Below are 16,052 nucleotides of genomic sequence, written 5' to 3' on the forward strand. Positions count from 1 at the left end.
CAGCACTTTTGTGCAACTGGTGAGAAGGCGTGGTTGAGTGTGTGGACAGGATGGCTTCTGCAAACTTGGTTCATTTTGCACATTGAAGTATCTGACACGGCCTTTTAGTGGTTGGAAAAAAAGGCCATGTGACGCCAGTGAGATATAACGAAACCAAGGAAAAGTGCTTTACGTGATGCATCAAATACAGCTGCTTCGCTTTGATTTAGCCGTTTATGTTTATATATTCAGACCCCGTTTATACAACAATGTTTCAAGGGAAAACGCATTGTTTTGGTTTCAGTAAAATTTCACGTTTACACGGCAACATTTAGGAACAATGTCGTTTTACATGGAAATAACAGAAACGCTGAAAACAATGTAGTTTTCATGTCGAGACGATGGAACAATAGGCTATAAACGATAACAATGGGAGTATGCAGACATTGGTATGGACAGACAACGAAGTTCAATCGCTATATGCAACTATAAAACTGAAAAATTCTTTACGACACCTGTATACTGCGTTAGCGTTGTAGCAGTTTTCCCCCCGTCCACACGACATCGGAGTCGGGGCATTTTGGAAAAGCTCCACCTTGGGAACCGTCCTCAAAAAGTTGCATTGTCTCTGTGTTTTTAACCCGATCGTCTGCTACCTTCTCCCACAAGACCCTCAAGGTTGGATGAAGCAGTGCGGAATATGGATGGGTTTTTGGAAGCATTTTTCGGTCTTTCGTTCTCATCCATGCCCTCGTATGATAATTTGGAGGCGTTGCTTATTGTAATGACAAACTCCGACTTCTTTGTTACTCATCGTTCAGCACAGGAGGAGGGCCGAGCAGACCGGGATGCTTCAGAGTGTTCAGTCCATCTGAAGTTGACGTCCTTTGTATTTTGGACATTTCTATAACAGAGCTTTTTGAAATCGCAAGCACTAAGCAGGTTTTCTGGTTGATCATTTGTAAATGGACTTAACATATTTAGCACACTTTTTCTGTCTCGATTTGCTTTACTTGATCAGCCACATTCACTCATTCGTACACACATTTGCGTTTGTGCTGATTAAAATGAGGCAGCAGACAGAAGAGATCACTCACCCTGAATTCCACTGATTTCATAGTTTTGTTGTCCTTTTGGTTTTGCCTCACCTGTACCTTCCGAGAGGCACGCGTGTAGACTGCTATGGGGGCAGTTTGTGGGGGCAGTCAGTGTTTCCTGAGCTTCTCACTCAGACGTACACGAACAAAATTGTCTTTACCGGCGATGTCAAACACATTTTAGTTCAGGAACCACATACTACCCAATTTCCTCTCGAGTGGGCTTGACTGGTCAACTTCAAAGATTTTCTTTGTTGTTACACTGAGTAAACGTAATGAAAAGGTCTGTTTTCACAAGTCTAAACAATTACGGCAAACAAATGACTACAGTCTGAACTTAAATCCAATTTTAATGAAACATTCTGGTGCAAAATACAGTGAAATGTCCAAAAAACTTCTTTAGCTGTTGCATTATGGGTGTTTTTACAAACGCACCCCAACATCATGGCTTTGAGGAAGATTGATAGGTAGTTTTCATGGCAGCATCAGCGATATTTCAACTCAGGTCTCAATGTTTTTTTCGTCCACTACTCTGAAGAAATTTGTTTAAAAAAAAAAAAAAAAAAAAAAAAAAAAATAATAATAATTTTTTCTTTGAAATTTGTACCATTGGTTTGGTTTCCTGGGCCGGGTTGGAGCCTCTTGCGTGCCGATTTTGGCCGACGAGCCTTATGTTCGACACCACTGATCTAATCCCAGCTGTCTTACGTTGGGGCCCTTCCATATAGTCATAGGTTGGAAGCTCCTTTAATATCCATTTAAATGTTATGATGTTCAGTAAGTCTTCCTAACCAGTTTTGTTTAAATTTGTTGAAAACATGTTCCCTATATCATCACCTCACATTGTGATTCATGCTGTAGTCGCTCCATTCGCCCTTCCTTGGAGCGTAAACTCCAGCAGCTTAAGTTGCACTCTGTGTGGTCTGTTCCTCCTAACGGTGGACACCATGTTATTGAAACATTTTAAACCTGTTCTGTAGCTCTATAGAATGACTCCGACTGAATGACTCGTCCCTGAGTCAATTTACAGGATCCTGACAATGTGCAAGTGAGACCACATTCAGGGAGGGAGCCGGATTTTTGCCTATTGTGGTGAGTGAATGAGTGTCATACAGAGGGGCGCCGCGCTGCTGGCGAGTCCCATGAATGCATCACCAGAGCTCGGTCCCAAATCATCGCAGTGGAACTCGCCTTTCAGCTGGTTTTCACAACACTAATATAAGCTTTTCTTACCTTTTCTATCCCATTTATTTTTGCTTGCTCTTGGGATTTCTGCCTGCCTCTTTCTCTTTCTCACCTTCTTCTATTTGTTGTCACTCATAGCGTTTCTTCAAACAACGATGCTGCGAGCAGGCAAAAACTGCACAAACAAACCGCCAATAGGTGAAAAAAGCTCTTAAAAAGCTTCTTCTTTTTTTTTTTTTTTCTTTCGGTCTTTTCTAGTTTTAGTTTTCTTCATCCCTATTGTAAAGGTAGCCCTGTCTGGGGTGCCCTTGGCAATGCTTCCCCTCAGTATGTGTGTGTGTGTGTGTGTGTGTGTGTGTGTGTGTGTGTGTGTGTGTGTGTGTGTGTGTGTGTGTGTGTGTGTGTGTGTGTGTGTGTGTGTGTGTGTGTGTGTGTGTGTGTGTGTGTGTGTGTGTGTGTGTGTGTGTGTGTGTGTGTGTGTGTGTGTGTGTGTGTGTGTGTGTGTGTGTGTGTGTGTGTGTGTGTGTGTGTGTGTGTGTGTGTGTGTGTGTGTGTGTGTGTGTGTGTGTGTGTGTGTGTGTGTGTGTGTGTGTGTGTGTGTGTGTGTGTGTGTGTGTGTGTGTGTGTGTGTGTGTGTGTGTGTGTGTGTGTGTGTGTGTGTGTGTGTGTGTGTGTGTGTGTGTGTGTGTGTGTGTGTGTGTGTGTGTGTGTGTGCGCGTGCGCGTGCGCGTGCGCGTGCGCACGCGCGCGCCACCGCTACCATCTGTGGCGAGGACGTCCCCAACCAAAGACGTGCCTTAACAAAGGGAAAAACAAAAGCCAGAATAAATAGAAAAGACAATAAAAAAGATGAAAGGATTGTGGAAAAACAAAAGAGTAAAAGTCTTAGCGGTGATGCAAGCGGCAGTATCATCAGAAAGCTTCTCTAATCCTGGATTACTGTGTTTATTTTGTGTATATGTGCCTCTGTATGTGTGTGTGTGTGTGTGTACCTAAATCTACTGCCTCTGATCTCAGACAAGAGGGTACCATATGTGTTTCAGTCACTTTTGAGCCGTACACACGGTCAGCCACACAAACATGTTGTCATTGTCTTCTGCTGCCTTGTTATTGTTCCAATACTACTTGGATTTGGTACAACAATGGGATTAAATGTACTGTATTTAGATAAACAAGGGTATCCTCACAATGTGTGCGTATAATAGTGCTATCGCTTCCAACAATAGGTATTACCAACATGTTTTGTTCATTGTATTGTAAAAATAATCCAGTCATTTATGTGGGGGGGGAAGCTGTGGATCTATTTTTATTTTTTTATTTAAAGAATAAATAAAAAATCTATATTTTGTGTTATTAGTTTGACCGATTTGTCATTTTAAGCTGTTGCTTGTGATATTTTTGAGAAACTCGTTAAGTTTGAATCTGTTTGAATCTGTCTGTGCAGGAGCTTCTGGTGGGTCCTACCACTGCCATCCAGACCATGGATACGGAGAGGAGAGTGATAAGGTAAACCAACTCCCTTCAACATCATGATATTCACCTGTTGGCCAAAAAATTATGAGCAGTGCCGGGCGAAGGGGTTGCGGCTTGTTTGTTCTTCATCAGTACACCAGTAACCAAGTGGACTATGTCACGTAGCAAGTGAATGTGTTGTCCTCAAAAGTTGATGTGTTGGAATCTGAAAATGGGCCAACATGAGGATGTGCACGCATTTGTTTGAGGGTAAAATTGTGGTGGCTGGACAACTGGTGCAGAGCATCTCCGAAACAGCCGTCTACACAAAGACGAAGCCCGAGTGTTTCCAGAGAGGTGCGTCTGCAATGACGGAGTTGGGCGTTTTCAAAAAGTCCCACCTTGGGAGCTTGTTTCAAAAAATTACTTCGTCAGCGGCTCCTTAAGGACCCCCAAAGCGCTGTGTATACGCGCCATGAGAGTGCTTATTCTTTAAAGGAAATTATACGCTGTCCTTAACAAGCAAAACTACACGCTGTAGCTGTTTAACATGGTATTCCTCATAATTTTAGCAGCGGTGTACAAGTGCACTCGAGTAAATGATAGTTATTGTTATAAGTGAAGGCTTGTCTTAATGGCAAGCAGATTAGGTGGAAAACAGAGAAGGAGGTGGAGGAAGTGGAAAGGAGGCAGGGTGCTGAGGAAGGTGTTGCAGAAAGCTTGAAGGGAGCGACTGAGGGAGGGAGGGAGGGAGGGGAGGCAAGGCCAAAAACAGGGAGGGGGTATTGCTAATGATTTCACCTCCAGCTGTGGAACTTGGTTGGAGTGAGAGAAGCAAAAGGAGGGGAAGAGGTGAGGGAGGGGAAGGAAGGGAGGAACAGTGGCAGAGGAAACAAAATGGGCTTTGAAATCTTGTTGATGGAAAAAATATAAGTGGGGGAGGGAGAAGTGTGTGTTACTGGAGGCTTGTCTGCAAATATTAATGAATCTCTAAAAGCAAGTGGCCATATTTGCTCAGTGTGCACACTTGTGAACAACTTCTCAGGGCGGAATAGAAGAGGAATAGAAGGGAAAAAAACAGATCCCAGTTGTATTTCCTGGGTGTATATTTGCATGGACTATGTGAGTCTCTTTATTTTGGTTCTCAGCAATGACAGCGAAGCCACAACAGCTGTTGGCCAGAGTTACTGTGTGTGTGTGTGTGTGTGTGTGCGTGTGTGGCTAAGTGCATGTAGATGCATGCAATCCCCAAAGGTGGACATGGTGGAATAGAACGTGTTTGGGTGTGTCTGTACTTCTGCTTGAGGATATCTGTCATGTCTGACTCTGTGCACACGCTGCATGTGGACTCTGTAGAATGCAGTGTGTGCGTGTGTGCACACGAGGTATCCAAACTGTGTGCAGAGTGTGCTTCAGTATCAGCCATCGGGCAGCTGATAGTTTTTCTGTGCTGTGCTGGGAGTCAGCATGTCTGTTTGTCTGTGTGTGTGTGTGTGTGTGTGTCAGCATGTTTTCTTTTTCTGTATATTTTGTTGCTTCAGTAGAAACATGTTCCAACCAGACATGCATGTCTGTGTGTGTGCTCACAAGACGCACTCAATTAGAACATAAGGTCACATATAGCATATTGCTTGAGGACACACTCCTTTGTCTGACAAAGGTCCCCCTTCTTCTAACACGGGCAGACAGGCCCATCAAACTTTTATACTAATGGCCACAGTCTGCATGTGTTAAGACCAACTGTATGTGTGTCTGGCCTGTCCGAGAACCTTAATGTCCCCAGTAGATTTCAAGCAGAGGTCTGCGAGAGGACGAGATGGACAGAGGGGAAGAAAGGAGTGTGTGCTGGAGGACTGCAGAGGGTTTGAGCTTATCTGATGGAAGGAAAAAGGGGGGGATGGGAGGAGGAAGGCGGGGGAGAGTGGTGGAAGAGACTGGCTTAGATATGAAAATGGGCACAGTAGATGTCCCAAGGGTTTTGGGGTTGGGGTGAGGCTGCAGAGAGGTTGTGGGGAGCAAGGTCGGAAGAGAGGGGCTTAATGTCGAGAGGAATAGAGAAGAGTGGGGGTGGATGGCTGCCTGGTGCCCTCCATCATAAGCTTTAATGGGCACCCAGTCGATAATGTGTATCTTCTATAATGAGTTTAATAAGACGGCTGAAGGAAAGCTTTTTTTTCTTTTTTTTTTAATACTTTAGCTGACTAGCTCAGGTATGTTTGTATTGATGGGAAACTTTACTGTATACTTTTTTTTTCATTACTTAACAGAGTGTGGGATTTTATATGTACACCAATCAGCTATAACATTATGACTACTGGCCGGCAAAGTGGTGAAACTCAGAACATGGCTGCTGTTAGTACAGCTGTGTCAAACACATTTTAGTTCAGGGGCCACATACAGCCCAATTTCCCCTGGAGTGGGTCGAACCAGTAAAATAGTCCGATCAAAACCTTTAAATTAAGCTTTTCTTTGTTTTGGTGCAGAATATACGTGATGAAAGTAGTCTATGTTTTTGCAAAACCAAACAAATACTACAGAAAATGACTAGAATCTCAACATAAAGCCCATTATTTTAATGAAACTTTATATTTGCAAAACACAGGGAAATGTCCAAGAATCTTCTCCTACAGCGGTTGCGTTATGGGTGTTTTTACAAAGTCATCCTGACAGCATGACTTTGAGGCATCACTAATATCTCAGCTTGGGTCTCAAGTGTTGTGTTGTCTCCACTACTCTGAAAAAATTTGTTTATATAAAAAAAGAAAAAAATTCTTTATTCACCATTTGGTTGGTGGTCTGGCAGGTTAGATTGGTGCCTCTTGCGGGCCTGTTTTGACCCACGGGAATTATGTTTGACACCGCTGTGTTAGTGGGTAAGCTATAAACATTGAACAACATTCAACATTGTTGATACAGGAAATAAAATGAGCTTGAAAAGAGCCTCATAGTGTTGCAGTTGTCGTTCTCTATCAGAAGTGGATCGGTGTCTGGATAATGGGCAACCGAGGCTCTTCAACCAGAATGATCTTCAGCAGTAGCCCCTCTGTTGGATCAGACTGACTGCGTATCAATTTGTAGCCTATCAGAAATGGAAAGAAATGGACTTGGATAACATTCAGCAGGTGTACGTAGATCCCAGAGAAGCTGGTTACAGAACAGACAGGGCTGCTTTGTCTTGAGTAGATTTTAAAGTCTCCGTCCTGTGAAGATATGCGGTTCGTCTTGTTTGTACAGTCAGATGTTCCAGCCTGAGGGTGCAGAATGAGGCTTGTAATGTCAGAGTTGCTACACCCGCTCAAGTTTGGAAACAGGGTGTGATTTACTAAGAAACTAGGAGGAAGGGTTTCTGTTGAGTTGAATTTAAAGGAGAGTTTCAAACTAATACTAAATGCTCTTAAAACTTGCATTTTGTACATGTAGTTTATGACCTCCATACAAAAGGAAAGGAAACGCACGTTTCATCTAATCAGGAGGCTGAAACATATTGGGCCCCGTTTACATAATAACGTTTTCAAGTAAAAACGCAAAACTGTTGCAGAATTTTGGGTGTCCGTTTACACAAAAAAAAAAGAAGCTGCTCAGAGCTGCTAAAAGCGCAACTTCCAAAGGTGGAACTTTTGGGGAAAACGCTCCGACTCCATCATCATGGAACGGGGGAAAACGTAACTATTTGCAAAAAAATGGATTTGCCGTCGTCGGAAACACTGCTCCACACCACGGTCGTAGTAAATAGTTTTTCTGCACATGTGCAAATTGATGGACAGTAACAACATAATGTCATGGCTCCCAGTCCATATTCTCCTGGAGCAAGTTTTATAATAACAATTCAACTTGGTCGTATGTTCATACAAGCATCCATGTACTCGCATTGTTAATGTTTATACCGTGCTATTCTCTGCACACGTGTGTAGTTTTATTACAAAAGATAACTGCACCCACTCATGGCCCAACAGGAAAATTACACCAGTTAATGTGTTTCTGCTGTTTCCATGTAAATTACCATCATTTTCAAAAACACTGCGGTGTAAACGCGAAACATTTCTGAAACAAAAATATAAATGATGCGTTTTCATTTGAAATGCTGTCACGTAAACAAGGCCTTAATCCAACCGGTTTGACGGAACAGGATGTGGGCCGTTGATCGGGCTGGGAAGACATTGGCTTTGAAAGATGTTGGGCCACATTGATAGTCGTCTGTTCAACATGCTCCACGTGTTCAGGTGTGCGCTACCAGCACAGAATAAGCAAGACAACACTGCTCGAGTGTGCGTGCATAAGCCTCCTCCTTCCCAGGTTCGTCAGTCGGATCTGGTTGTTCCTGAAATTCTCACTGGTTTCTTTACACCCTCAACCCTTTTGTAGCACGGCCTGCTTCCCAGCCCTGTCCTATCATATACTACATGACTGAATGGCGTCAGTTTTAGTATCTGTCTTTCCCTTAAACTGGTGGACGCTTGGGGCACGTTCAGTCCGGCACATGAGGCATAGGTGAACAGTCTGTCTGTCTCTGCGGTCCAGATACAGCTCGTCTGAAGTGCTTCAGAAGGTATTGTTCTTTAAAGGCTGTTGAACTCAAACAGTGGCAGCTGCCCATGTGTGAATGTGAAATTTTGCGCATGTCTGCAGGCGTTTCCATAACCGTGTGTGTGCTTCAGCAGTCTGCTCTCCAGCTGTTTCCTGTTAGCTATCACACTGCTCTCAAGGTTGCTGAGCTGTGTATGTGTGCGTCTGCGCTAAAAAGTCACAGCCGCTGAGTCATTTTTATCACACTTTAACAACGTGTCTCTCCCACGAAGAGGGGAGGTGGAAGCGGGGATCAAGCAAGTAGAAGGGAAGAAAAGTGTTGAGATGGTAACTGTGGGGAAGTGTGTGTGTGTGTGTGTGTGTGTGTGTGTGTGTGTGTGTGTGTGTGTGTGTGTGTGTGTGTGTGTGTGTGTGTGTGTGTGTGTGTGTGTGTGTGTGTGTGTGTGTGTGTGTGTGTGTGTGTGTGTGTGTGTGTGTGTGTGTGTGTGTGTGTGTGTGTGTGTGTGTGTGTGTGTGTGTGTGTGTGTGTGTGTGTGTGTGTGTGTGTGTGTGTGTGTGTGTGTGTGTGTGGCGTCTCCTAAAGAAGCTGTGTGTTCTTCAGAGCACAGCAAAGGTCCTGGGAAGGGAGAATGACTCAGAACTGACACATGGGGGTGTGTGTGTGTGTGTGTGTGTGTGTGTGTGTGTGTGTTCTTGCCTCACCAAGTGCCAAGTGCGAGAGTCACTCCTAACAGTAAGTGAAGTGACTCAGAGGTGAGTTGATAGGACTGAAGCAGTATATGATGAGTCCCGAGTCGGTCTGAACCTGAGTGACTTCACGCTCAGCTATGTTTGCGTGTGCGTTGCTCACTCGCTTTGCTCCGCGGGAAGCCGTCCGCGCAGCCTTCCAGTCCAGGGTGTGTGCCTGCAATTCGCACACGGGCTTGTGAGCGCTTGTCTTGTGTTTGCGTTTCCTCACTCCAAGAGGAAGTGACTCGGAGCCCTCAGGGCCCCGACTGCTGCTGCTGGTGGTGAAATAAGCTCAACACAAACGAGCACATATCAACACAGACAGGCCTGGATCATACAGGAAATGCCACGAATCACAGAGGAGCAGAGTGTCCGTGTAGGAGTATGGATTGTAAGCCAGAGGGACTGTAAAGCTCGGGGAAACTGATTTATTTGATACGAGTGCTATGGGTCACTAACCACTGTACCCTCCCCCCCCCCACCCCCTCCGCAGAGTGAGGAAAGCCCCAGTCCAAAGCGCCAGAGGCTGTCCAGCCAGTCCGTACTGGAGCAGCTGACCTCATCCGCACCCCCGCCTTCCACCCCTTCTCCCCCCATCCGCCCCTGGGAGTCAGGACCCCAAAGTCGGAGACAGCCTCACCCCCACCCGCTCTACCACCAGGAGAGATGCCTCACGCCTGCCCGTCACAGACGAAGGTGCGTTCCCGACACTTCAGGCAAAGTTTAAAATCAAAGTTTGGCAGCCGCTTTTGTGATTTATAGCAACGTTGTTTTTCTGGAATTTGCACATTTTTCTTTGTCAAGTGGTTTAGACTTAAACATTGAAATTTTCTTTATGGGTTTTATGAGCTATTGTGTTTTATTCTTTTTTCTATTCAGTTTCATAATCAATGAATTTCTTTTCTTGAATTTTGCTATTCAAATATTACCTCTTGGTTTTATCTTTCTTAAAGCATCTTTAATCCAATTTTGTGGAATCTCTTTGAAAATTATTTGGGGTGTGTTACACAGCAACATTTTGAAAACTATGTAGTTTTCATGTTAGGCCATGGGTTGCTCTTGTTTGATTTTTTTGTAATGAAACCACACGCATGCGCACCAAAAACAATATGCTTATAAACACTAACAATGGGAGTACACGGACATTCGTATGGACAGACGACCAAGTTGGATTGTTATTACGGTACAACTACAAAACTACCAAGTCCCAGGAGAATATGGACTGGGAGTCATCACACTTTGGAGGGAATATTGTTCTTATTGTGCATCGACTGAGCATGTGCAGAAGAACTATTTACTACAGCCATGGTGCACATGCTCAGTCGCCGTGCTTCCAACATCTACACAGAGCTGGAGCGTTTCCAGAAAGTTGCGTTTTCCTCTGTTTCCACGGACACAGAGTCCGAGCATTTTCAAAAAGGTCCACTTTGGTAGCCGCTTTCAGTGACTCCGAGCACCGTAACGGACCCCCAAAACACATGAAAATGTCACGTAAACAGGAAGGGGCTCAAGTAGAAGACGTGTTTGGTGTGCTGGTGTTGGCAAAACCTGATTTTTGATCCTAACGTGAGTGCAGAGAACTCTTTGTATGATCTTGTATTGCGTCACTGATCTATTAGTGTCCATGGAAATCATATGAATCACGTTCTGGTCACGGTTTGACCCTCTGTTGATTTCTGTCTCTCCATGTCTGCAGCCCTACAGTACGGCGCCAGCGAGGCCGCCTCTCCAGACCATCTCGTCACTTACCCCCCCATCATCACCACCACCCCTCCGCACAAGCTCCCGCCCCCCGCCCGGCCCCGTCGGAGCTCCAGGATGAGAACTATCACCACCACGCTCATCCCTCCGTGCACCAGACGTACCCCGCTCACACGCCCAGCACCTACGGTCAGCCGCCTCCAACCGGCGGCGGAGCTGTGGGCTCAGAGGAGCCCCGCGCTTTCCACCCCCCCACCCTGTCGCCACGACTACTGCACCCGGCCGCTCACCACCACCATCATCACCACCACCATCACCAACAGCATCACACCCCGCAGCAGCAGGGAGCCATGGTCATGGACTTACACGAGCAGGTTAGTCACAAACATTTGGAGGAGCGTGAGCACGCGATTGTGAGGCGGGTGATTAACCGAAGCGTGATTTATTTCCAGCTCCAGCAGGGCAGCGTACCAGTCTCCTACACTGTGACCCCCATCCCCCCTCACGGCCTTGCAGCGCCGCTGTGCAGCGGTCAGCACCTCCCACCCTCCTGCTCCTCCCAGCAGCAGGTCCCCACCTGCAGCGTGGTCTTCAGCACTGGACAGCACTACCACCCGGTGAGAGCCGCTTCTCCGCATCGTGTGGGCTTGTTTGTACATAAAACACACAGTTTGTACAGTACGGTTCCTACTATGACTCAGCCACAGAAGAAACAAACTGTGCACATGAGGAAAGTGAATAAAAAAAACCATGACAGGACATTTTCCAGCCTGAAGAGGCTTCTTTGTTTTCCCAGTTGTGGCTGCCACCTTGTGGCAGAACTACAAACTGCAATGACTGCAGAAATATACAGAACTTTCTATTTATGTCTTCCTCTCTGCTACTGTTTTGCAGATGTTACAGGCGTGTTCAATGCAACATTTGCCGGTTCCGTACGCCTTCCCGTCACTGCTGTCCAGTGACCCCCAGTTTCTGCTTCCGCCTCCGCCCCACCTGTCCCATCACACGCCGCACCTCCCCACGCCCGGACAGTTCCTGCCTTTTCAGACGCAACAGCCGAGACCGGTATGGGAAGATTCAACACCTTTGTGGCTGGTCTGCTTCTAAGCAGTGTTGACTACAAGTCCACGTGTACATTGAGACAATTCAGTATTTGTATGCAAAAATAGAGGATTTCTGAAAACTTTAAAACAAAACCAATTATATAACTGCCTCTAATTGAATCAGAGAGATGCTTGACTCCATTAAAATCAGATTAAACAGATTGGTCTATAGCTCTGGGATAATATTTGGCTAATTAGATTATTGTTCTAATTCAAGAATTTACCCCCCCCCCCCCCCAAAAAAAAAAAGCCTGTTATTATGTCAAGTTGATAGATCAGAAGAGAAGAAACATTCACTCTGAAACGTATTTGTATAAAATGCTCCCAAGATTTATTAAAAGCACAACCATGTGTGATTTATGGATTTACACAACACTGTTCACAGTTAAGTTTGGCCTGTTTCTGGCTATATTTGACAGCTCATTGTAGTCGGTCATCTATTATCTTCTTGATTTGCTGTGATTAATCCATAACAATACATAACTCTCTTTTTGCCCTTATTATAGACTTATTGTAGGCTTACACGTGTCACAATGCATGCTTTTTGCCCACCATGCCTCCTTACATATGCAGCCTTCATAACAATAAGTTGCTCTGTGGAGCTCAGGGATGATTAATGTAAAATTAAACTAAAGAGCCTGTTTACACAGTGCGGGTCCACAATATACTTAAACAATGTACCTCAAACAACTTTAAGTGCTGTATCTGCAACAGGAGATGTGAATTGGAAGAACAAACCATGTTTTCATTGCCAGTTTGCTTCATCCTGATTTAGAAATGTTTCCTCCTCCATAACTCCTGTTCTTTTTTTCTTTTCTTTTTTTTTAAATCATTTCAGCCTTTACAGAGGATTGAAAACGAAGTGGAGCTTCTGCAAGAGCAGCTCTCAGTGGGTGGAGGCTTCAGCTACGCCCACCATCACCACCACCACCACCACCAGCCCCCCACCACCCTCGCCCCCTCCACGCCGCTCCAGTTCCTGTCGCACCACGACCCGCTGTCGCAGGAGCTTTTCACAGTCGTGAGTGTTCCAGACAAACCTAGATCTCTTTCATTTAACATGCTGACTGTGACCGTGATGTGATGGATTTGTTTTTATTCCACCAGCCCTATCCCCACTTCATGCCACGCCGCTTCACGAGCCGGCGGTACCGCTCTCAACAGGCTGTACCGCCGTCACCCTACCACCCCAGCTTCCTCCCTTACTTCCTGTAAGTCTTTCTTCTCCTGGATTGTGCGAGTGAAAATATAAGATTTCGTGAAAATGCATCTTTTTTTTTTTGTTTGTTTCAGAAAAACTTTACGTTTACACGAGAACACTGTCTGTACACATAACATGTTGGGCCACTAGTGGTTGCTGTTGTTGGTTTTTGTAATGAAACCACACAGACATGCGTGCAGAGAACAAAATGCTATAAACATTACTGGAGAGTACACAACATGAATTAGATGCTGCTCCGGGTGACGACAGATATGGACTGGGAGTCATGCCACTCAGGAGCCCGCCATGTTGGTTATCGTCCATCTACACGTGCTTGTGCTGAAGAGTGTTTACTATGACCATTGTGTACATATATAGTAGCAGCGTTTCCACTGTCAACATGGAGATCGGCCCCGAGCTTTCCCAGAAAGTCTTGTTTTTGCCCGTTTCCATGGCAACAGAGCCCGGGCATTATCAAAAAGTTTTAATTCTCTGTGGCTCCAAGCACTGTTGTCTTGTAAACGACACCCAAAACACCACAAAAGTTTGGGATTTTTCCTTGTAATCGTTGTGGGTGTAAACAAACCCCTTAGTGAGGCATGGTGTGTCTAAATGTTTTCTTTGCCTCCTCGACAGGTCGATGCTTCCTATGCCCCCAAATGTGGCGCCCGCCATCAGTCTGGAGCTGGATGTGGATGACGGCGAGGTGGAGAACTACGAGGTAGGATGAGACGCTGCTGCAGCCTTCAGATTGATACCAAGTCCACTTGCGGTAACTGATTTCTGTGACCCGTCCAGGCCCTGCTGAACCTGGCCGAGCGTCTGGGAGAGGCCAAACCTCGAGGCCTGACCAAGGCGGACATCGAACAGCTTCCATCGTACAGGTTCAATCCCAACAACCATCAGTCTGAGCAAACACTGTGAGTACTGCTGTGGTCTGGCTGTTTGAGGGGATTTAAACTGAGTCTCCGTGGACTGCGTGGTGAAACGCTCCCCTGCTCTGTGTCTTACAGGTGTGTAGTGTGTATGTGTGACTTTGAGTCCCGCCAGCTCCTGAGGGTTTTACCTTGTAACCACGAGTTCCACGCCAAGTGTGTCGACAAGTGGCTGAAGGTGAGTGAACACTGAATACCTTTTTTTTTGTTCACTTCGCACATTTCTTTCTGTCTGTTTTTGCTGAAGAGTGTTTTTAGATTATCATCTCTAAAACAGCAGGTTTTAAAGTACATTTGGTGAGATTTTGGGTTCAGAAGATTAAAAGCCAACATGGACAAAACATTTGCACTTTAGAGAAGCAAAGACTCATCTCTTTCTGTGTGCAGCTTGCATGTTCTCAGTTTTGCATGCAAGCTTCCTACTATTCAAAAACATTCAAATTAAGTAAATTTGTTATTCTAAATTGCCACACGTGTGTGTGTGCAGGAAGATTCTGTCGTTTTGTCATACTCTCACATCTCACTGCAATGCTGTTAGAACAAAGCACTTGTATGGATGAAGGGATTCTGTGTGTTTGTATTTTAATATACATTGTTCCATGTACCTGTTTTCGTCACATGCACACATTCACATAATGAACAAGCACTTCATTGTCACGTTTGTACGTAATTATCCAAAACTTGCACGTCTTAGAATGATTTTATTTGTGATTTTCCTGCCGCAAATTACCTAATGGCAATCAGGATTATTTTAGGTTCACCACAGCAGTACTTTGTCACTGAAAACGCAAGTTTTTGATACGCTGCTATTTTTCATGTGCACCACTGCCCCGCGGTAAATAGTTCTGCACATTTGTGAGTAGATGGACTATACTGATGCGCTGCAGCAGCATTTCTGCTATCTACAAGGAGCTGCCCCCCCCCCCCCCCCCCGAGTGTTTTCATAAAGTGTTTGTTATCGTCCGTTTACACAGCGACTGAGTGGATTAGTAAAGTTCCAAAGTTCAACCTTGGGAGTAGCATTTTCAGGGACTCCGATCTCCGTCGGACTCACAAAACACAACGAAAGCTTCGTGCTTTCACGTGAAACGTGGCCGCACATGTCATTTTAAAGAGATCTCACTGTAACTCTTGTTCTTCCAGGCTAACCGGACCTGTCCCATCTGTCGCGCCGATGCCTCCGAGGTCCAGCGAGACTCTGAGTGACCCGGACCCCGTTCCCTCCGATCAGACGCTTCCGCCAACACATTCTGCCACCTACCCTTGGACCAGCTGGATCATTCCTTCATCCCTCAGACCCCGATCACCTGGGATCAGCACTTTGCAGTCTGGTGACTTCCTCTCGTCCCTGCGGACTCCAGCTGTGGATTTCTCCGCCCCACCCCGCTCTGCGTTCTATGAAATGGCCTTTTGAAACACACAGACACGGTATCATGTGCAGGTGGACTTATTTTTTTATCGAGCACTTCTGACCCGCTCAGTCTTCGAGGTGATGGACAGAAGAGACTTGTCAAAAAAAAAAGTAAAAAAAAAAAAAGTAAAAGACTTCTGTATAGTAGTACTAACAAATATTGAGAGGAAATTTGCAGTCCAAAGATTATGATGAGTTCATTATTATTCTGATTCTGATTAAGCGTTGACATCGCGGTGTGCAGAGACTCTTTTTCACTCTCAGCTGGACGAGTCGGTTTATTTTCTCTGTGTTCTTGCATTCCTCAGCATCCGAGCAGTGTGTGTGTGTGTGTGTGTGTGTGTGTGTCTCAGTGTGTGTGTCTGTGTGTGCGGTGAAGCCAAGATACTCCGTGTCTCACTGAATGGAAAGAAAGAAAAAAAAAAAACACTTTTGACTTATTTTACGTGTTTGCAAATATGTGTGCCAATGTGGGTATGAGTGTTACTCCTCCTGTGGTATTTATGCAGTTCATATGGTACAGCGCTTTCATTCGCCAAAATTTCGGCTGAATATGACTCACTGGAGGTCGGCGGAAGGGAGAACTTCGGTCAAGATCGAAAATCAAAAGATTGTAAGCAGGGAAAGGTTTTCATCTTTTCTTGCTTTAACTTATTACCACAATTTAAAACTTGGATTTAAAGGTACAGTATGTAAAGATGAAGGAATGTCACTTTTGTGCATTAGGTGGCAGTA

The 16,052-nt window shown here is 45.2% G+C and overlaps 1 protein-coding gene across 2 annotated transcripts in view; it reads left to right on the plus strand.

Moving 5' to 3' along the window:
- rnf38 (ring finger protein 38) overlaps positions 1 to 15,724 on the plus strand; it is a 28,067-nt gene extending 12,343 nt beyond the window's left edge. For both annotated transcript variants that reach the window (XM_080464898.1, XM_080464899.1), the window contains exons 3-13: positions 3,706 to 3,767; positions 9,460 to 9,662; positions 10,663 to 11,041; positions 11,120 to 11,284; positions 11,562 to 11,732; positions 12,609 to 12,791; positions 12,878 to 12,981; positions 13,608 to 13,692; positions 13,770 to 13,891; positions 13,985 to 14,084; positions 15,050 to 15,724. In XM_080464898.1, coding sequence (XP_080321024.1) covers positions 3,706 to 3,767; positions 9,460 to 9,662; positions 10,663 to 11,041; positions 11,120 to 11,284; positions 11,562 to 11,732; positions 12,609 to 12,791; positions 12,878 to 12,981; positions 13,608 to 13,692; positions 13,770 to 13,891; positions 13,985 to 14,084; positions 15,050 to 15,112 — 1,637 coding nt within the window. In that variant the 3' untranslated portion in view covers positions 15,113 to 15,724. The remainder of the gene's footprint in view (positions 1 to 3,705; positions 3,768 to 9,459; positions 9,663 to 10,662; positions 11,042 to 11,119; positions 11,285 to 11,561; positions 11,733 to 12,608; positions 12,792 to 12,877; positions 12,982 to 13,607; positions 13,693 to 13,769; positions 13,892 to 13,984; positions 14,085 to 15,049) is intronic.
- The last annotated feature ends 328 nt before the right edge of the window (positions 15,725 to 16,052 follow it).

This window comes from Lipophrys pholis (genome assembly GCF_963383615.2).
Source record: "Lipophrys pholis genome assembly, chromosome: 5".
NCBI classification, from domain to species: Eukaryota; Metazoa; Chordata; class Actinopteri; order Blenniiformes; family Blenniidae; genus Lipophrys; species Lipophrys pholis.